This window comes from Symsagittifera roscoffensis, chromosome 5, assembly GCF_963678635.1.
Source record: "Symsagittifera roscoffensis chromosome 5, txSymRosc1.1, whole genome shotgun sequence".
Taxonomy (NCBI): Eukaryota; Metazoa; Xenacoelomorpha; order Acoela; family Convolutidae; genus Symsagittifera; species Symsagittifera roscoffensis.
In genome coordinates, this window is record NC_087066.1 from 52,328,053 (window position 1) to 52,350,914 (window position 22,862).

A 22,862-nucleotide genomic window follows, 5' to 3' on the forward strand; every position below is an offset into this window, starting at 1 on the left:
TTGTGCATTGTAAGCGGATTCCGCAACAAGGACGCTCCCTTTGTTCTTTTTTTTTGTTCTTTACTTTCCTTTGATCGTTCCGACAAAATTTTAACATGTTTAAAGACTTGTCTCTGGAATCCAGGAACATACAGACACAAAATTGTGCGCCTATCCAGTGCACAGTTTGACCTCGTAATGTTGAAAAAATTGATTCTCGGGGTTGAAAAAAAAAAGAAAATTTTACTTAAACTATGATTGTTTTATTTTGACCGACCACGAAGTGGAAATGATCCTGGCAATTCTTTCCTTGAAAATTTGGTACTACAGATGACCCGAGATGACCGAAACTTCTTATCATACAATTCCCAGATATGAAAAACTTCTTGTCATACAATTCCATACAATGCTATACGTACAGAAAAATGTATGAAATCTCTATGATAAACATTTTCCCATAAATGAAAATTGTATGATAGGTGTTTTTCCATGAACCAAAAATTTTTTCTTTCTAAATTTATTTCTGAAAAATTTTCGGTTGTGTTTGCAGTCAAACGTAAATGACAAAGACCTTGGTTACTCAAACCACCAAAAGTTGGACGGTTTTTGCATTTACAATGCATAGAAAATGACCTGAATTCGGCTGTCTTTCGCAATTGATATAAAAAAAGCAACAAACTTTTAGTTTTTGGCAAAATTTTTTAATGGTGATTATTTTAAATTTTTGAATTTTCAAACTATCAGACATTGATCAAGGCATATATAAACACCCCATGGAAAGGAAATAGGAATTTTCAGCATTTTTGAAGAAAAAAAATTAAATCAAAAGAAAATAAAAGCCAGTATTATCGTAACCAGGATTACGTTATGCACACAAAAAATTATATTTTGCATGCAAAAAATTTTTTTTCAAAAAATATTTGTTTGCGTACGAAATTCGATTTGCGATTGAAAAAAAAACAAACAATTTTTGGGCCAAATTTTCAAAATTACTTTCAAAATTTTTGTGTCGCCATCAAAAAAATGCCAGTCATACAATTTCCATATATGGGAATTGTATAATAAGCTTTTTTTTTTCAAAAAACGAAAACCTCGGTTTTTTTTTACCAGACTGTTTTATTAGAATCAAACAGCCACAGAAATAAGTTTATATCTTTTTCAACCATTTTTAAAAATTGTACGAAAATTGTATGACAAGCATTTTTCCACACACTTGATGTATGGAATTGTATGATAAGCATTTTTGGTGTATGGAGGTCAACCCGGGGAACATCTAAAACTAAGTCGTAAATTGAGCTATAGTAAACATTCTCGGGAAACTGCTTAGGAACTCTGACTGCTCACGAATCATTCCAGATTTGAGGTTAGCGAGTTATGTTTCAACCGGTGTCGGTCAAACACTAAGCCGAGTTTGGTCGAAAATCTTTGATCGAAAAAACCTGTAGTCGAAATCATAAACGAAAAATTAAATCGCGTCGGTCGAAACATAAAGTCGAACACATGTACAAAACCTAAAGTCGAGTCGATCGAAACTGAAGTAAAAAAACAGTCCAAACATGAAGTCGAACACAATGTTGAAACAGTAAAACGATTCGGTCGAAACATAATGTCGAACACAAAATCACAACACATAGAGGAAACATAAAATCGAACACAAGTTTAGAAATTTAAAATCGCGTTATTCGAACCATAGCGGTCAAACAAAAAGTCGACTGCAAAGCTGAACGTAATTTCGAACACAATGTCGAAACATAAAGTCGAATCGGCCAAAGCATGAGTTTGAAGACAAAATCGATACCTAAAGACGAAGATTCCAAGCATAACTGCATAACTGCGAAACTTAAAGTCGGACGTAAAGTCAAAAAAATAGTTGAACAAGAAATCGAAATTTAAAGTCGAAAACTAATTAGCAGTATAGATGAACACAAAATTGTTTCAAAGTCGATTCGATTGAAACAAAAAGTCGAAGACAGAATCAAAACATATAGTCGGTTACAAAGACGAAAAATAAATTCGAACTCATAATAGCAGCATAGACGAACTCAAAATTGAGGCTTAAAATTGCGTCGGTTGAAACATAAAGTAGAACAAAAAGTCAAACAAAAATCGAATACAAAGTCGAAACCTAAACTTCGAAAAACTAAAGTCGAGTGTTTCAAAACAAAGTCGAGCCCAGACTATTTATTTTACATCGATATTTTGATATTTTCGTCTGATTTTTTTCCGTCTGCTTGCCAAATTTTTCAATCAGTTGCAAATACGAAAATAAGCTAATATATGTGTTTTGAATGTGAATCTAGCAAGACCAGCATTTCTGCTGACTTCATACAGGACTGCCATCGAAGGCTTACACATGATCCCAACACGGCCTCAACACAATAAAAAATGGCAAAAACTAAACAATAAAACAAAAATAATCAAATAAACACAGAAAAATTGAATGGAAAAACAGAACTTGAAGTTAGTTTAAAAATTTAGAATTTTTTCGGATTTTTTTGGCAAAACTGTTTAAAAAAAACTAAATAATTTAAATACCTTGGCCTTAACTATTTCTGCAACACGCACAGTAATTGGGTGCATGTAGAAGAGAATGTTACGACCGCGTTATTTTATGTTTTTTTTTTGCTTTTTTTTCACATAAAAACTTCTACAGATGTTTAAACCATGATATGATACTCATTTAACTGTTAAACTGTTATTAACTATTTTTTTTAAAGTTAGGACAAGTCAAAAGTCATTGAAATATTAAATTGATATTAATCAATTCTCGATCAGGCTCAGAAAAGCAAAATAATTACGGCTTGTTTTTTGCCGACAACAAGAGAGCTTTTTTGGAATGTCTTTTTGAAATCCGTTTGCGACTGAAATGGCTTTGCTTTGTGATACTTCCCTTGATCGCGTACGATCACTTCCATCGTGCTTAAAATGTTGCGAAAAAAACCATCGGCATTGTCACTTCTTGTTCTTCGAGAGTGATGGTTGCAACTACTGAGTTTCATCATAACATTGTGTGATTAAGAAAGAAAAGCTGAATTTGTGTTTTAGTTCTCACTTCTACAAAATGTACGTGCAATATGCCAGAGAGTTCGATTCGAAAACCAACATGGTCGGCAATAAATGCATGCAGTGCAAGCCGAAGGGCACCGACCTCGTGTTCGTGATTGACGACTCGGGTTCCATCTCCAGTAGCGAGTGGCGTATGATGATAAACTTCATGAAAGACTTCATCGACTCGCAGAAGATCGGACCGGATGCAGACCAGATGCGCGTCTCACTCACATTCTTCAGCTCTCATTCCAAGACCGTCAATTATGACTACGCAGTTCTTCTTAGAAACGGTTAGAACGCTATTCTTGGCTTTTTTGCACCGGGTTGGTCATCCTACAAAAAATTCTCTTATCTTAGAACTTCTTATAAGATTTGTAAAAAAAATTCCCTATCTGACAAACTTACAAAAATTTGAAAAAACTGATTTTTCAAAATGAATAAATATTTTGAGAACACCAGACTTTAAAAAGTTGCTTCCGACTAAATTTTAGTGATTCGATTTTTTCCCACAGTTCTCACAACTTTTCCCAGAAAAAAATGCCTATATAAACAATTAGTTTTAAGATTTCGCAAATGCTGCAGAAAACTGTACAGTTTATTCCAGCCCCATCCCCCTTATGAAATTACCATATGAATGTGTCTAAAAACAGAATAGTTCACGCCATAAATTGCAAAAAAAGTAAATCAAACTCGTTCGCATTTTCAAATTGGCACAGCAACCGGCTTTTTATTTCCACTGTAAACTGTTTAAAGTGTCCCTAGAAAATGTTGTTTCGGTAAAAGTCAAATGGGACAAAAAAAATAAGCCCAAATCTCTTTTTCTATCGAAATCTACAATTATATTTTGACTACCTGCACTGAGGCTTCATGGATAATAATCGATTATAATGGATTTTCAAGGTCTGTTTCCATAAAACTTTAAATAAATAGATAATTGATTACAAAACAAACAAAAAATAAATCATTCAAATCAAAATAATCGATCATAATGGATTATAATAGATTAAAATATGTTTTAATGGATTCTAATGAATTATAATGAATCATAATTTATTTTCAGCATGAGCCTGGATAGTCTCAAAACTTGAACATTGCAATCGTTCAAGAGAGATTTACGTTTGGCTTGGGGTGACTGGAGGTCGATGAGAGTTCAGGGGTGGTGGGGTGGTGTGTTTTTTTGGGGGAGATCGGCAAGTTTGGGGAGGGATGTTAAAAGTGAAAATGCGTAAAACCGTTTTTTGGCCTGTTTTTTAACGTTTGAGTAATTAAAAAATTGTTGAAAACTTCCATGATGGGGATGGTGATTAATTGCAAGTACGGAGCACCAGGGAGGCTTGGGGACGGTTAGATGTGGGGGGCAGGTGGTGGGGAGGGGTAGGGGGTTAAACATTGAGGTATTTGGCTCATTTCCATCCCCCCCTCACATTTCAATGTTTCCATTTCTTCAATTATCTTATTTGTTATTATGGCTGATTGCGTGTTGTTACGAAGTAAAGTATAAAAAGTAATAGTTAGATTGTTCACTATGCAAAACTTCTTTACAATATTGCAACGTAAAACTAATTTTTAAAAATAATGGATGTATTGAAGACTCTTATGTAGGTCTTGATCAATTTTTTTGTTTTTTTTCCAGGAAAAGTTTTAAAAGTCTCTAATAACTACAGGTATGCATTCGTCCATATGAATGCAATTAGGTATAAATGAACTTTTTGGGTTCAGTTGAAATTCATTTGAAAAACGTGAACAATTTTTACTTTCGAAATTGAAATTAAAATTTTTAGATTTCCAGTGGAATAAAAACTTTACCTATCGATCCAGATTTCTCTAGTTGCTTTCACGTTATGAAAAAAACGCCAATTAGGAACTCGAGAAAATCAAAAAGCTTAAATTGCATCGGTTTTCGTTTTTGAAATTCGAAAAATGAGACTTTTTCAAAAAAGTCGCTGTTTTTATGTTTATTTGCGTTCAATACTTTTTTTCCAATCTTCGATTGGCAATGTTATATGTTTACTTGCGTGCATTATTCTTTTCCAATCTTCGATTGGCTATGTTTTAATATTCAAATTCAAATTTGTAGGGAGGGTAGAAAAGAGCCGGGTATTTCAGCTGGATATCGTTTTACATAAATAAAATAGATGTAAGTAGGTTTAAAAATCCAGCAGCTTGTAACAAATTAACAAAAAATTTTAAGTCTTGCTGAAAATATGGAAACGCTTTAGACAGATTACAATCCAATGTAATCAGTTATAACGGATTTTAAAAGGGTTATAATTGATTTGAATTTTTTACAGTTACTGGATTATAATGGATTATTATCGCTTGTTTGATCGCAAAGTGTAATTATAATCGATTATAATGGCAACATTCTCGTCCAAGAAAATCTCTTATTTTCGATTATTATCAATGGAACCTCATTGTGGGTAGTTTCATTTTTTTAGTTGTAAACCTATCAAAAATATCTTTCCTGTTTTAAGTGTAAAGGAACGAAGTTTTTTTTCCTTCGAATAGGTCTGACTATTTTATGTTTTTTTTTCATTAAATCTTAAAACTTGTTCAAGAGCATATTCGGTTTTTCGCGGCGGAGTTTTGATTTTTCTAACTGCAGTTAATTTCCTTTGTTCAAAGCAGGAAAACTCAGCTATCAAAAAGCAAAAGCGTAAAAATTACGAAAACTCGTTGACTTCTAGTCTCGATGACGGCTTCTAATTTTCTGAATGAAAGTTTTTGATTCAGTTGTCTTCTAATGGGATAGTTTTTTTGGAAATAATCTTACAGAATTCTTGCTGAATTTCGAAGAGCTTTGTTTTGATATATTTTTGCCTTTGAATTTCGAAAGCTGCAAAACTCCAAAAATTTACAAGCTGAGAAGTTCAAAATTATTTTATAAGACTTGTTGAACGTAGTTATGACTATTGTATAATTCGTGATGAGTTTTGTATTGGTCGCCATTGTTTTTGGTTGTTTTTTTTTTCCAGAAAAATGTCTTAAAGTTTGTTCAGACTGAAAGTTATTGTTTTCTTGTTTGGCTTTTGCTTTTTTTTAGTTCAGTTCATTTCTTTTGAGGAAATAAAGGCAAACTCCAGTATCGAACAGGAAAAACGTAAAAATCTCAGAAAACTTGGATGAATTCTAGCTTCAAAAATGGATTTTTTTTCCTGAATTCCCAGAGGAACAAAAATTTTATTTTTGGTCCACTTTCATGTAAATGGGATGTTTTTAGGAAAAATGTAACATCGTAACAATTCCTTAAACATTAGAGAGCTTTACCGTGATATATTTTTCGAAATGTTAAATCTATTTTTTTTTTAGTTTCCTTGTTTTGTATGCATTTTTCACACTAATATCACACTATCTATTTGCTTTTTTATCAGTTCAAGTTCAAATAATTGTCTCAGTATTCTTTTGGGCTATCCGTTTTGGTTCCAGGAGAACGTCAAGGCAGCTATAAGGGGGCAATAAAAGCTATATTGAGTGACCACATTCACGGTACCGGAAGAACTCACACGGATTTTGCGCTGGAGAAAACTCTGCAAATGATGGAGTCAGGCCAGAGCGGGTCTCGACTACATGATGCTACTGTCAGCAAAGTGGTCATAGTGTTAACTGATGGAATGTCAAGCAAGAAACATGCCACTAAAATTGAACGCGACCAGTTTAACAAGGTGTGTCACTCGATGCTGAGATCTCCTAAACCAGCGGCGGTTTAAATCTAGGGTTTTTTCGAGGAGGAATCCTTTTCCTATTCGCCCCACCTCACACGAGCATCAATTTTATGGTGTAACAAGTGTTATTAAAGGTTGTTTATAAAGACTAAACTTATTTGTCATGGCCTAACTAGTCTGCATGCCACTTTTCATACCAATCGGACAATGTGAACAAAAAATTTACTTTAAAAATTAGCACACGGGGAAGCGGATAGAAAAGAGCCCAAAATTAGTATATATTGGCGCCGAAAGCGGCCTTAGAAAAACTTTAGTCGACCGAAAATGGATGTAATAAAGTAATACGAAAGGGGGCACCCTTCGATTGGTGAGTGGGTCAAATCCCTGAGGGGGATATCCCTAAAACCCCTTAAGGACACGGGTCATATCCAAAGTAGCGCATTTCAAGGGGAAGTTTTGAAAAAAAACATATATTTGATTTTTCTTTGGATTTGTTTGAGCTCTACGGAAACCTAGAAGCGTGTTTGACCATAATGACCGTGTTGTGAAATATTGTTATGCAGCTCTTCAATGACAGTCACAACATTGCTTTTCAAGAGTTTCTTTGTTTGCTTTTTTTTTCTAATTAGTTTTTTTACCAATTCCCCTTTTTTGCCTTATGAGGGAAACTGTTGGCAGCGTAATTAAATATTTTTCCTTAAAAAGTCGAAATGACTCTTTTGAGTGGTTTTTTTTGGTATAGGGGATGCACCCAGGGGCGGATTTAGGAGGGGGGAGAGGTGGATGCTTTTTTCTCAGGGATGCGACCCCCTACCAACCCAAAGGTTCCCTTTTTTATACTATTCTGAGATATCCAAGTTTGGTGATGGACCCTAAAATATTTCTAAAGTCGCCTTCATCGCCAATATATACTAATTTTCAGCGCGATTTTTTGGTCAAAATTTTCCAAAAACTGCCTAAAATGCCTTTTTTTGGCATTTTTTTCAAAATTTTGAATGCGGCGCTGAAAAATTGACCAAAATAAGGTCTTTTCAATGCTTTGGGAGAGCTCGGAAAACCAATTTAGTTGACTTAAAAAATAAAGGTCGACAAAACTTTCAAAAATTTTTCGAAAATCCGCCCACCTCTTCGAGAAAATCCTAGATCCGCCCCCTGGATACACCATAGATTTTTTCAGAGATCAGTGTTGGGTCCAATTCTTTTTTTACTTCATATTACTGATCTGACTCTTTGTTTTTTGGTATCAAATACATCAGCTGGAATATTTTCTCGACTTCAAAAATGGAAAATTGAAAAAAAAAGTTATGTTATTTCTGAGTTGAACGACATTTTTAACTGCCTTTTGACTATGTTTTGTTTGTTGCAGTATCCACAGATCACGTTCTATGCCATTGGGACCAAAAAAAATGCGGATGACACCGAATTGAGGTACATAGCAGGGAGTGCAGACAGGGCTAGAAAGTACAAAACAGTGAGTGAGTTCTCACGTGACCTTCAGGACATTGTGCAGATGACGTGCAAGAGTGTGGCCTTTGTTCCTACGAACTTCTCAGACGGCACCAGCACCAGTGTGTATTACGACTACAAGTTCAAATTATCCCAGCCAAAGGTAATTTTTTTGTTCCGACTTTCGATACGAAAGTAACGGAATATTTTAGCTCGGGGTGGGTTTTTTTTTTCTTCAGACAAATTTCGACTTTTTAACTAGCCATTTTTGGTGAAATTTTTTTATATCATTCGAAAGCTATTGTTGTCCTGAGCTTAAATTTGAAAAGATATTTCACCTGTGATTATTTTTCGTAAAGTTATGAGTGTTTAAAGATTGCCATTTTGGCCATTTTGACCAATTTGGGACAATTAACGCGCGGAGATTTAATCCGTCTTAGAAATCGTTCCAAATTGGTTAAAAGAAGCCTATTTGCCATAATTGATTTGTTACAAGGAGCGAAATCTATCGTTTTGTACTTTATATGGCGTGTGGGGGGATGATTTTCATCGAAACATTTTCAAATTTTAGAAAAAAAAACTTTTTAATTTATTTCATTTCATTAAATTTTTTATGTTGTTTATGTTATTACTGCTCCATAAACGGTAAAAGGCAGTCGGAACTTTCAGGGCTTCGCCCTGATGCGAGCAGTCTTGTTGCTATTTTACTCTCAAAAGTAAAATGTTTTCAGGCTAACATAAAAAAATAAAATTTTGAAACCGCATTTACAACCAATAAGCACTAGCCTGAGACATAGTCATGGGACCTCCAGCTCCGTTTTCAGACTTCTCTAAGCGTAATTTTTTTTAAATTTCCAATCTCCGATTTTCAATAAATCGGCCAGGACCAAAACTGAAAAGTTCGAAAAAAGTGGCGAGCTTTCTATAGAAAAGTAGAAAGAAATTATAGGAAATTGTAGGAAATTGATATTTTGAGGTATTATAAAAAGTTTTCTAGTTTGTGTTATGTTCCTAGCTGTATAAAATTTTTCCTAACTATATATTATTTTCCTAGTTATTTAAGTGGAATTGGCATAGATGATTTTTTTTTTGGTTGGGCTGCAAATTAGTCTGCAAATTAGGCTGCATTTCTGCTGGAGCAGTATTAGTTTTCATTGCGCTCAAAAGAAAACAAGATTTCTCGTATCAGGGTGAAGCCTTGAAAGTTCCCACTATCTTCTAAAGTCTATGGAGTAGTGCTCGGTTATTAAAATTTGGTGACTTTATATTAAAAAAACCGAAACTTTTTTTTTTTTAAATTCGAGTTTTTGTTTTGAAAATCCTCACTCACACGCCGTATAAAAAGGGAGGCAGATTTCGCTCCTATTACGTAGTATTTAGGACAACTAGCTTGCGTTAACTTATTTGAAAAACTGCTAAGACGGATTAATTCTCCGCTTACGAGTTAATAGCTTTGGGATGATTAAAAACTTCTATCGGAAATGGCTAGTTGAAAAGTCGAAAATTGCCTCAAGGTAAAAATCTACCAGGAGTCTAATTATTTCGTGGTCGGACGACAATTTGTAACAAGGTGCCTTGGTTAGCAGAATGTGCTTGCTCCGATGCGGTTACATCCGGCACGATATGAATCATTTTGTACTTGACTGCGTGTTTGAAACTATTCGAGACTAATTAAGGGCTAGTTGGAATATCCAAAGGCTTTGCCCTGCTATACGAGCGGTGTTGTTGTTCCAAATTCGAAGCAAGTGAGGAATATTTATTTTTATTCAGATTTTTTTTCAGATAGATTTTCAAAGTTGTATATATTGTTCACTTGGGGCTCGATCTCTGGATGTAAATGGGATCGGCCGAGCGGAACTCTCAACTTTAATAACTTGACTGTCTGGACAGTTTGAACTCAGGCTAAATTGCTGGTTTTTCACCTTTGCTGCCGAAAGTGAAAGGCAAACTATTTACACGTGACGATTTATTGTGCACTACAAAATGTTTCCAAATTGAATCGAGGCAAGCTAATAAGTTTTATTAATTGTTCCGACTTTCGAAGAAAACGAAAAATTTATGCTCGGTGTGTTTTTTTTCATTCAGTCATATTTCGCCGATCAAAGTAATGGTTTTTGACAAAAGTGTTTTATACTCCATTGGAGAAGTTGACTTCCTGAGTTCAAACTTAAAAAGAAATTTTACGTCCAATTATTATTTGGTAAGGTTCTGGGGGTTTGAAAATTGTTAAATTGGTCATGTTCTGGACTAAATTATGCGCGCTTTGAAGAGTTTGTTTATATCGCCAAACGCGCCACCGTAACGCGAATTACTTATGCGTGGCGAATTATCCCGCACAAAAACTCGTTCCAGAATGAATTAGGATAGCTAATCAGATCGGTCGTATATTTTTTGTACGACTCAACATCTCACACTTTGATATTGTACAAAATTTTCAACAATTTAGTTTCCCAAAAGCTATTGGATATGAATTAAGGAACAGTTGGAACATTCAGGGCTTTGCCCTGATATACGAGAAGTCTTGTTTCATTTTTGTTTCAAATTTTAACACTTAAACTTTGATTTTAACGAATTAAAAATCATAGTTTGTCAATATTTCATGAACTAAAAACAATTCAAGGCCATGTAAAGGGCAATCGGAATATTCAAAGAATTTGCCCTGATACGAGCAGTCTTGCTGTTGTTTTTTTGTTTTTCATTGTCTTTAAGTCTTTATTGTATCGAATACACTTTACTACCACAAATAAAGCCATCTTGGATCAAATGTGCTGTCATAAAAAGCTGTCAAATGTGCTGTCATAATCGTAATTTGGTTATTGGAAATACCAAAAAAAAACGTCATAGTTGCAAGAAACAAGGGTCTGAATATTTCAAGTTTTCAGACTAATTCAAGACTCTCAATTTTGTTCTATTTTTTTTGTTTTTACGTTAATTTGGCTATTTTAAAAACAAATTCAGGCACCCTTTCTAGAAAAAAATTACATTTGTTTTTGATTTTAAAAGTTCCTTTTTTTTCTTATCAAGCAGTGTAGTTGGAACTTTCTGTACTACCATCACACCGAACAGCTACTCTTGTTTTTTTCAATTATGATAACATTTTTGTTAAAATCAAATTCAAAATCATTTTGTTAAAAATCAAAAGCATTATTAAACAAGAAGTTTGCTAAATAAGTTTCCTTTTCGTAAACACCCCAATTGTTGGTGTGTTTTAAACATTGGTTTGGCCAGGTCGTACCATCAATGGTAGTACGCGAAAAACCACTTGCAAAACGTCCAACGTAGAGCTGGTTTTTTGAGGCCACCTGCGTACATGCATTGCAACAGGTTTATCGGCTTTCAAGTATAAACAAAACTACTCTGATGATGTGCGGCTTAAGCAAAAACTTCCATCCAAAAGTTTCCTTTTTCTAATTGAGAAACTAAATTGTTAAGTCACAGTTTTTCAGATATATCGCATCTAAAAACGAAGAAAGTAAACTTTTTCATTATGTTTCAGAAATGAAAAGACTTCCTTATTTTTTCATGGAGAGAAAAGCAATCAGTGATTGCGGTTCGGTGAACAAACTTTCAATCACGCATTTTTTGAATGAAAAGCGGTCGAGTTAGAAATAAACTGAAAAAAGAAGAGCGGCCAATCTTTTATTTGATTGATTGCTTTGCATATTATAATAAGAATTGAGTTTCTCACTTTAAATTTCTCGTGAATTGATGCTCAAAATTTTTTATGCTTTGAGAAATGCGATCCTTCTATGACGGAATTTAATATTAATTTTTTATGTTTTTTTCCAGGATTTACTTTTTCCATTCTTTTTCTAGGATTATTGCAGTCTTATTTTTCCCAGAATTACATTTTTTCTCTCTAACCGCTCCTCTTTTCTATGGTACCCTATGGTTATAAAACGAGTAACAACCCCTCCCCATAAAGAACTAATTAGATCGTTCTAGTCACAAACTACCCCTTTTGCAATAGGGAATGGACTGGTTTAACAGATTCTAATATCTTTTAGTGTTAGTGTTGGTAAATAATTCCTGTTAATTTGAGTATACTAGCCCCCTCCCCCTCCCCCGGTAAAAGATATCCTTAAAATCAAAGCAGTGTGGAGGGGCTATTTTTTGTTGCAAGGCTGGGGAAGGGCTATAATAAGGAAAATCACGTAATTTAGAGGGTTTTTAATTTTTTATCTGGTAGCGCACCAACCCGCATCCAAATATAGGCGTAAGTAATCGATTATAACGGATTATTATGATGATTTTTTGACAATTATAATCGATTATACTTACAAAAATTAGGTCTTTAAGGGATTCATAATTGATTATAATCGTTATATTTTCCAAGAGATTATAATCTCTATAATCGATTATAAGTGATTATAGTTCTTTCTAAAAACCCTTAAAATCAATTATAATCAATTATAACCGATTATAATCGATTACAATCTCTTATTTTGCCGAAATTTTCCTATTTTTGAATTAGATCTTATGGGTTATTATTTTTGTGTCAATAAGAAACTCTCTAAAAGAGAGATCTCTCAAACACTTTGGTTCATCTGATCACAAAGTCTTACCACGAAACAAAAGTTTCATAGAGATCCTTTCATATGAGTGGAAAGGTTCTCGCGGTAGTTGAAAAATAAATTTTGCGAATCAATCATAAAACTAAATCAATTTGCTGATTTTTTGGTGTTTAAAAAACCTTAAAATATGCATCACAAAACAACTCTAATGGGGAATAAATTTATAAAAAAAACTTATAAATTTGAATTAATTGGAAAACTTTAAAAATATTATTTTTATAGGAACCAACGTCCACAAAAAGCATAAAATATAAGCAATTTAGATGCAACTTCGAAGACAAAAATGGACAAACAAAAAGGATTATAATCAATTATAATCAATTATAATGGATTTTTGTGCATAACTAACGAAATAGAAATTTGAATAAAATAATGAATTATAATCATTTATAATCGATTACAATTGTATCGAAACGTAGACGAATAAATAATCGATTATAATCAATTATAATGGATTATAATTAATTATAATCTTGTATATTAAATGAAAGTCTTAATGCGCTATGGACGCAACGTTTTAACTTTTCTATCGAGCACAACGTTTAAGAATCATTCAAAGCAACCATCAGAGAAAGATGAACTCGATCCAACTTCAAGGCTAGACAGTACTTGCCTATTTCTGTCCCAAATTTTGCATTTACAGAATCATTTCAGTCTGAAACGAATAAACTGATAACAGCAACCTGCATGCTGAGAATTTTTTTCGAAAACCGATTCGGTCCAGGAAGTAAATATAAATGTTTCAAAGTTTCATAGCTTTATTATTCAAATAAAAACTTGAACCTTTTGTGAACCATTTCGCAGAACTTTTTTGCTGATAGAGTTGAGTTGCGTCATCCGATTTGCTTTTTTGAAACATCTCGAAGTTTCATAGCTTGCTTAGAAAAACGGTTTTTTTTCAGGAAACGATTCGTTCTGTGAAACCTAAATTTTTTTACACCGATTTACTATATGGCCTAACTTGAAGTTGTTCAAAGTTTTTTTTTGCTTGATAGCTTGATCAGAACAGCAACTAATTGATTATTCGAGACGGGCTTGCTAGTCTTGTTGTGAAATAAAAGATCGAGGGTGTGAAAAAATAAATTATAACATAAGTATATTTTTTAACAAGAGTTCCAAGACCTCTTGTATGAGAGGAGGAGACGTTTGCTTTGTCTCTTTCCTTCTTCACTTCGGCAATATTAATACTGTGTTATCTTTAGTTGAGCTCAGCTGCAGGTTTTGTGTTTATTATCGTTTTACTCCTAGTACCTACCAATCCAATTCTACTCTTACTACTGCTACGTATACATGTTTACTATTCCGTCCGCAACTTCTCGTTGTTGTCGTCTTAGTCTACATATGATCCAACTGCAATCTGGTATCTACGCTCAGTTTATTTCTCTAGTCTCTCAACCCCCCCCCCCCCCCCCACCGCATCCCCGCGTATATTAGCTACACCCACCACACCGTCCAATGTTAACCATCTTTCTGTGCAGAGCTAAAAGTAGATCATTTTGGTGTGTCTGAAGATTACCCTATCCATCATTCTCCAATGCCCTTCTTTTCTTTCCAAGCGAATTTGAATGATCTGAAGTGAGAAAAGAGGTTGACTGTTTGCGTAGTGAAACAGAACAACTCATTAGCTGAAGTTGTCGATGATGATGATGATGATGATATCAGATAGATTGATAGATTGAGATGACATGTTAATGCCTGATACAGTTGTTTACAGTACTAGTACCACCCGCATCCAAGTTTAGGCGTAAATAATCGATTATAACGGATTATTAAGATGATTTTTTGACAATTATAATCGATTATAATTACCAAAATTAGGTCCTTAAGGGATTTATAATTGATTATAATCGTGATATTTTCCAAGAGATTATAATCTCTTATAATCGATTATAATTGATTACAGTTCTTAGTAAAAACCCTTAAAATCAATTATAATCGATTATAATCAATTATAATCTCTCATTTTGCCGAAATTTTGCGATATTCGAATTATATTTTATGGGTTATTAATTTTGTGTCAGTAAGAAAATCTCTAAAAGAGAGATCTCTTGAACACTTTGGTTCATCTGAACACAAAGTTTTACCACGAAACAAAAGTTTCATAGAGATCCTTTCATATGAAGGGAAAGGTTCTCGCGGTATATGAAAAATAAATTTTCCGAATCAATCATGAGACTGAATCAATTTGCTGATGTTTTGGTGTTTAAAAAAGCTTAACATATGCATGACAAAACAACCCTAATGGGGAAGAAATGAAAAAAAAACTTCTCATTTTTTATAGAAACCAATGTCCACAAAAAGCATAAAATATAAGCAATTGAGATGCAACTTCGAAGACAAAAATGGACAAACAAAAGGGATTATAATCAATTAAAATCGATTATACTAGGTTTTTGTGCAAAACTAATGAAATAGAAATTTGAATAAAAATAATGGATTATAATCAATTATAATCGATTATAATTTTATCGAAAAAAAAACGAATAAAAAATCGATTATAATCGATTATAATTGATTATAATTGATTATATTTTGATTTTAAAAAGAGTGATTATAATCGATTATTAATTGAATTAAATCGATTGTTTCTCAATTTTAGTGAGACTGGTACTAAAATCGTAATATAATCGATTATTAACGCTTGAAACTGGATGCGGGCACACATAACAATACAATACAATAGACTAATATAAAGAAGCTGTCTGCTGAACAACATTCTATCTAGCGGGCATCAACCATACGTAACAATAAGCAGCCGGCATTTTCGTTTTAGTACATGTTTAGTTCAATGGCTGGAATTTATTTTTTAAAATTCAGTTTCATCTTTCGAGCCGAAATCAATCAGAGACGACAACGATGAAGAGCTATTGTGGTAGCGCTAAAAGTTCGGGCAAATTTTTTTGAGACTTGATAACTTTGCTAATTCGGAGGATAACAAGTTAGTGGATATCTTCGATGCCACTTGAGAGTTTTTACGCGCCAGCGGCGATCAGAGAGTTGGTTTTTCGGAGCGAGGGTGAAACAATCTAGTAAGTAGTGAATTAGGTCAAAAATTTTGAGGGGGCTTAGAACTATTTTTCTTTTCGGTTTAAAGGGCGTCTTGCCAAGATGTTTGCTTTCGTTATCGTATATATTTTTGAGGTTTTAGTCTGATGATATCGGAAGCATGTAGTGTTTTGTCCCAAACAAAATAAATTCTTTCGATGCATTGTTTCAATTAATTTTTCGGCGTAAAAGCATTCACCGCAATTGTTTGGTCACCTAGCGAGCTTTGTTATTTGCCCGTGCGATAAGCAAAGGTGTTGCAACTGGGTGCTAGATTTTTTCCCTGAAACAAGTTTGTTCACAAGATTTCTTGTTTCATATTAAATTCAAAATTAATCAAACATTCTGAGAATCTGGAGTAGAGGTAACTCAAGAAAATTTCTGCTTTTTTGGACTATCTTCCGTCTGTTTATTTTTGTTGGCTGACTTCCCGTAGCTCGGACTCTTTTTGAAGATATAGCTTTCTTCTGAATTCTTGAATGCCCTTTCTCTAAAAACCCATCGGTGGAGGTAATTAAATTCCAAGTTTTTTTTGCGGATTTTTAGTTCTATTTTAAAAAAAATTATAATTAAGTTTTTGCTCAGTACATTAATGCGCACTGAGTTATTACGTATTCCATAATTGTGCTTGCGCTTAGAAAGCGTTATCAGTTCGGAACATAAACTTATTCTTGTAAACAATTTATCCAACTAAGTCACTGTATAATTTTTTTTTCAAATCTGCTTTTTTGTCATGCAACAGACTTATTTGGAGCAGATGTTTGCATTTCAAAAACCCGTTCTATTCATAATCTATTTTAAAGAGTTTTTGAGATAAGACGTTTTTTTATTACTTTTTAAAAAAAATTCGCTTAAAAAGCTTAAATTTGAGTTTTTTTTTCAAAAATGAAATTCCTGTCAAAAAACTCTCAGGGGTTGCGAATATTAACTCCAAATACGACTGCTCAAGTCTTGAAAATTTTTTGAGATATGATGTTTTTTATGGTTTTCGAAGTTTAATTTTTAGAAAACTGAAATTTGAAAAGTTTCTCAATTTGAAATTCCTAGCCCTGTAGTTGGGTTTTGTGACAGTACTCTCGGGAATCGCAATTCTCGCGTTCAAATACGACTGCTCAAGTCCTTGTAGTTTCCCAAATGTGACGTTTCTTAGTTAATTTCAAATTTTTTCAAGCAACTTACGTATATAAAATTTCACAAAATTTTATGGTTTTTCAAAGTTTGAATAAAAAAGTTTGAATGAAAGAAACTTTGCTTAATTTGAAACTACCAACCCTGTAATTGGGTGCTGTCAGGGTACACTTAAAGGATGCAGATCTTCTTTTCAACAATACGTTTTTAATGAGTTGTTAAAAATTCGAACCGGAGGTGCGTTACGGTCTATTTTTGTTTTTGTTAGTTTTATTTTCACTACTCCGATTCGGTATGATTTTTTTTTCGTTTTTACTCGGTTAATTTTTTCCTGGTGATACTCAATCTGCTCAGTGGCATCATTTTGCATCGCTTGATAAGCGAAACAAATTTCGTATGCGTGTGGGTTTTTTGAGGGTTAATTTATTTTTGAAATTTTTTCTAGGAAGTTTTTTTGCCAACAGGTGTCTGCTCAAAAATTGATGGCTTCATACCGATTTATTCCCATGCAAATTTTCCATTTTCTGATTATCATGTTCAGTTTGTAAAAAAGTGAATTCAGTTCAAGACCAGGATATGAAAAAGTTGTTGAATCTTACTTTTATTGTCGTTTGCAAAACTTTTTTAGAGTCGATGAACGTATTCAGACACTTTTTTAGTTCTTGGTTATTTTTTAAAAAAGTTTCGGGTAAAACGAAATTCAATTTTATACTCGCTCAAAATTGCGGTTTGACTTTTGTTTTATTTTTTTTAAGTTCAGTTTATTTGTTTTGTTAAAAGGAAAGCAAAACGGACAGCAAAAGAGTGAAGGTCATGAAATTTTGATCTAACTCTAGTTTCGAAAAAGCACCCTAATTTACAGATTGTCCAGCGAAATAAAAATTTTACTTTTTGATCTAGTTTTCTCAAACTGGTCAATTTTATGAAAAAGTGCCATTTTTTTCTTAGAAATTCGAAAGTTGAAGTTTTTCAAAAATTAAGTCAGTTAATTTTATCGAAAATTATCAATTCTAATTTATTCTTCAAAATCAAAGAGTTTTAAGGCCTCATATTTGTTTCTGTAAAGTTCGAAATTTTTTTCCAATAACGTCATTTTTTGTTTTTTTCTTGGATTCGCTTCTCTTTTCATTTGTCAATTAGCTATGTTTTTCAGTTTGTGTGAAATAGAAAATGTTTTCCGGGAAGAAAATTGAATTGTCGGGCTTTGTTTGTCTACTTATGTTTTGTTGACTTAGTTGCAATATCGGAGAACTTTCTTGTGCATTCAGAAAATTTCATCGTAGATGCAAGTGTTTTTGATTTAGTAAAAGAGTCGATTTTTTCTTGCGTTCAATGACTCTTTTCCTATCGTCTGTTAGCTCTGTCTGTTAGCAAGCTTTTTCAAGCCCAGCTTTTCTTTTGTTTTTGGGTTCATTCATTAGTTCCGATGCTGTACTTTCAACATATTTTTCATTGGTTTTTTGAGGGTGATTTTGAGGGTTAATTTGTTTTTGAAGTTTTTTCTAGGGAGTTTTTTTGCCAACAGGTGTCTGCTCAAAAATTGATGGCTTCATACCGATTTATTTCCATGCAAATTTTCCATTTTCTGATTATCATGTTCAGTTTGTAATAAAGTGAATTCAATTCAAGACCAGGATATGAAAAATTTGTTGAATCTTACTTTTTTTGTCGTTTGCAAAACTTTTTTTAGAGTCGATGAACGTATTCAGACTCTTATATAGTTCTTGATTATTTTTTAAAAAAAATTCGGGTAAAATGAAATTTAATTTTAATCTCGCTCAAAATTGCGGTTTGACTTTTGTTTTATTTTTTTTTAAATTCAGTTTATTTGTTTTGTTAAAAGGAAAGCAAAACGGACAGCAAAAGAGTGAAGGTCATGAAATTTTGATCGAACTCTAGTTTCGAAAAAGCACCTTAATTTACAGATTGGCCAGCGAAATAAAAATTTTACCTTTTTGATCTAGTTTTCTCAAACTGGTCAATTTTATGAAAAAGTGCCATTTTTTTCTTAGAAATTCGAAAGTTGAAGTTTTTCAAAAATTAAGTCAGTTAATTTTATCGAAAATTATCAATTCTAATTTATTCTTCAAAATCAAAGAGTTTTAAGGCCTCATATTTATTTTTGTAATGTTCGAAATTTTTTTCCAATAACGTCATTTTTTGTTTTTTCTTGCGTTCGCTTCTCTTTTCATTTGTCAGTTAGCTATGTTTTTCAGTTTGTGTGAAATAGAAAATGTTTTCCGGGAAGAAAATTGAATTGTCGGGCTTTGTTTGTCTACTTATGTTTTGTTGACTTAGTTGCAATATCGGAGAATTTTCTTGTGCATTCAGAAGTTTTCATCGTAGATGCAAGTGTTTTTGATTTTGTTAAAGAGTCGATTTTTTCCTACGTTCATTGACTCTTTTCCTATCGTCTGTTAGCTCTGTCTGTTAGCAAGCTCTTTCAAGCCCAGCTTTTCTTTTGTTTTTGGGTTCATTCATTAGTTCCGATGCTGTACTTTCAACATATTTTCATTGGTTTTTGTGAACACTATCGAAAAATCCTTCTTCTTTCATTAGATTTTTTTCTGATTGGAAGTGAAGGTTAGCTATTGCTTTCGTCTTCATATAAGGATTTCAATATTGTTAAACGCTTCTTCTATAGTTTTTTTTGGATAATTTAATGCATTGTAGATATATTTATTTTAGATTGTAGTTGATGCTAGGTTAATTTACTTCAAAAAAATTCAAAATATTTGTCGACCTTTTTTAGGTTGACCAAAATGATTTTCTGAGCTCTCCCAAATCGCTTCCGCTTCGCTAAATTTTTGAAAAAAAACAGTAATTAGGATTTTAGGTTTTTAGGATTTTTTTGGAAAATTTTGACCAAAAATCGCGTTTTTTCGGCGCGTGCTCCCCCCCCCCCTCAAAATTGCTATATTTTGGCGCCTTTTGAAAACTTTTATGGTCAGTCATCCAAAAATTGAATTCTCAAAATATTACAAAGGGAGACTCTTTGGGTCGGCAGGGGGTCGAATCCCTGAGGGGGGGGGGCGGATTCCCTTAAATCCGCTGGTGGCTTGTAGCGGAGTAAGCGGCAAAAAAAACATTCAAATTCGAGTTGAGGCTAGCTATTTGGTCTTGTTAATGGGTCACGAGAAACCAGTCACTTTGGAATTAACATAGCGTGATTCGAGAGCGATCTTGGCGAAAGTTGTGTTTTCCAGACATGAGTCGATTAATTAATGAGTACGGCAACTGACTCGTGGCCATTTATTGAAGTGCGAACTGCAGCTCCCCTCTGTACGAAGTGGAAGAGAGAAAAATATCTAAAAATTCCCAGTGCTTGCAACAGTTTTTTATCGGAAAGTTGCGTTACAGGGGTTTCCGGAAAAGCCCACAAAAGCAAATTAGCCTAAAAAATGTCCGATCTCACAAAATGCGTGTGAACAAGAGCCGTTATTTTTGAACAGGTTCTAAAGAGAGAAAGAGTTAACGAAATAAATTCATTAATTATTTTCGTTAGACGTATTAAATCATGAATTTGTTTCGTTAACTCTTTCTCTCTTTAGAACCTGTTCAAAAATAACGGCTCTTGTTCACACGCATTTTGTGAGATCGGACATTTTTTAGGCTAATTTGCTTTTGTGGGCTTTTCCGGAAACCATCAAAAGAAAGTCTGTTATTGTTTTTTTTTCAAGCCAACGACTAGTTTTAACGAACGGTTTTTTCTTGTTATTTAAGGCTAATTTTGATCGCAAACTTTCCTCAGAGCGTCTTCGACCGCGGAAAACTTTTCATCCAGCTCTTTTTTGGCCTTTCTGTGGAAGCTAGCAACCACGATTCGTTGCTTCTCTAGTGCTTCGTCCAGCACTTCCCGCTTTCTTTTCAGGTCTCTATTATAAATTGAACTTTGCTGGTAAACATAGCAGATATCTTCAGCGCACCGCAAATCATTGGAGACAAATCTTAGGATGTGTGCGTTCATCATGCTCAAAGTTTCTGATGTATCTTTTACAGATCGTGAGTAGGCTTCCAACAATATTCCCACTTGCTCGCGGCGTTCTTTAGCTGCCTCGATGCTGAGCACTTTATGAGGACTGCCTGTATGGTCTGAATTAAAGCATTCAGAACACAGAGCGACCTCACATTTTTGGCAGAACAGGTCCTTGGTCTTTCTCGGATGTTCTTCGCAAATACTGGAACTAGCAGCTGTACCCTGGAAAAGAGCAGGTGTTAGAAGATATAATATGAAAAATCCTCTATGACAAAAGAAGCGTATGTAGTATTAGCCAATCTGGGTTCCTCATTCAAACATTTGAAAAATGGCATGATAATTACAATGCAGCTCGAGGTTTGTGCCATTCCAAGGATTTTGTTAGTTGCGAATTTTTGGCCACCGAACCTTCAACCGTGAGAATAGCCCGTCAACCCCAATGTGATAGAATAAACAGTCGAAAGGGTAATTTCTTCAAAGCCTTCAATTTCTTCAAAGCCTATGAAATTTTGATTTTTTTTTTCAAAATTCTACTTAGAAACCTGAAAACGTGATCAGAAACTTTCAGAAAAACCTCTGCGATTTTTGTGCTGCGTAGCATTAACAAACTTACGTGCAGATCGCCCATGTTTCTTGCAGGCTGTGAAAATGCGTGTCAAAAATATATATTTTTCTTCAACTAACAAGGCGTTTGGTGGTTGAGTTTTTACATTTTGACTATGTGAACATAATTTAATGATCTATCTTGCTCGTCGAATGGTTTAATAAAATAGCTATCACATAAAATTTGATAAGACTTATAGAATGCTTGATTGAGTTTGGATAATTAGATCGAAGAAAAATTCGAACTATTTTGCGTCTGCGTACAAAATTGCTTCGAATTATTAGCTGAAAAATAACCAAAAAAATTGCATGTAGTTCTTAAACAGGGGCACGGCACAACAGCGGTTCGCCGTGATGAGCTGTACAGCTCTTGTGTTGGTCCTTTCCCCCGTGGATAAATGGTCTTAATAATCAGGCTGAACTCTACCAACCCGTGGACTGCGTTGCACGCTTAAGTTTTTGTTCTTAAGTCCTATTTTTAGCAAGTTTGCTAATAAAAGTGAAGTGTTCTTTCAATTCAGTAAGTACACCTCCTATGCACCCAAATTTTTAATGTTTTAGAATCAGATATTTAGGTCCATTGATTTCGTCTTGTTTTTTTTCGGTCTAGGCGCCGATGTTTTTTAATTGCCATAATGATTAGAATTTGATTCTATCTCCGTACATTATTTTTCAAACATATTCAAAACTTTTGGCGATTGAAATATTTTACAAACCGAAAGTTCTTTCTAGCTAGGGATTTTACATCACCATTTTTATTCTTGAGTTGAAGAAGGATATTGCAATCGGGTGCTAGAATTTTTCCTTTTTTGGCTGTTCGATTGGCTGTATTTACCTCATTTTAATTGGTGCAGATAAAATATCTCGTGGTTTACATTTTTTCGTTCAGATTTTTTTGACATTTGATTTTTTCACTAGCGAGCTTGCGAGAGTAATGTATTAGTAAGGACCTTGTTTTTTCGAAAATAACTCGAAAAAATGTTCTTAAAAATATTCACTGATTTAGTCTCTTTTGGCCTCTGTGGATTCTTTGAGTTTAAATTATGTTTAGCTGGAATCAAAGTGGTTGGAGCTAACAGTACTACTTGTGTAGCAGCCATTTTTAGTTGTTCACTCCCCCTAATAGCTGTTGCTATAATTATATAGATTTTTTTTTCATATACAGTTCCTTTTGTATCTGAGGAATTCTGAAAATTAATATTTTTTCATCTGCTTTTTATTTCGTAATAAGCGTCCATTATTTTTTAAACTCATAAGCGCTCAAAATACATAGACAAAAATGGACGCTTATTACGAAATAAAAAGCAGATGAAAAAATATTAATTTTCAGAATTTCTCAGATATCAAGCGCAAGTATCTTGTAATCGCGAGCTAGAGCAATTGAGAACTATTGACTTGTAA

The 22,862-nt window shown here is 33.6% G+C and overlaps 2 protein-coding genes across 2 annotated transcripts; one reads left to right on the forward strand and one right to left on the reverse strand.

Moving 5' to 3' along the window:
• Window positions 1-3,040: 3,040 nt before the first annotated feature.
• Window positions 3,041-14,375, forward strand: LOC134846781 (cartilage matrix protein-like). Its single transcript, XM_063864173.1, has 5 exons — window positions 3,041-3,317; window positions 6,454-6,689; window positions 8,056-8,298; window positions 13,912-13,927; window positions 14,314-14,375. The coding sequence occupies exons 1-5, from the start codon at window positions 3,041-3,043 to the stop codon at window positions 14,373-14,375; spliced, it is 834 nt and encodes a 277-aa protein (XP_063720243.1).
• A 6,123-nt stretch (window positions 14,376-20,498) lies between these two features.
• LOC134846117 (tripartite motif-containing protein 2-like) lies at window positions 20,499-21,676 on the reverse strand. Its single transcript, XM_063863338.1, has 2 exons — window positions 21,472-21,676; window positions 20,499-21,080 (listed from the first exon to the last, which is right to left on the reverse strand). The coding sequence occupies exons 1-2, from the start codon at window positions 21,484-21,486 to the stop codon at window positions 20,607-20,609; spliced, it is 489 nt and encodes a 162-aa protein (XP_063719408.1). The 5' UTR covers window positions 21,487-21,676; the 3' UTR covers window positions 20,499-20,606.
• Window positions 21,677-22,862: the final 1,186 nt, after the last annotated feature.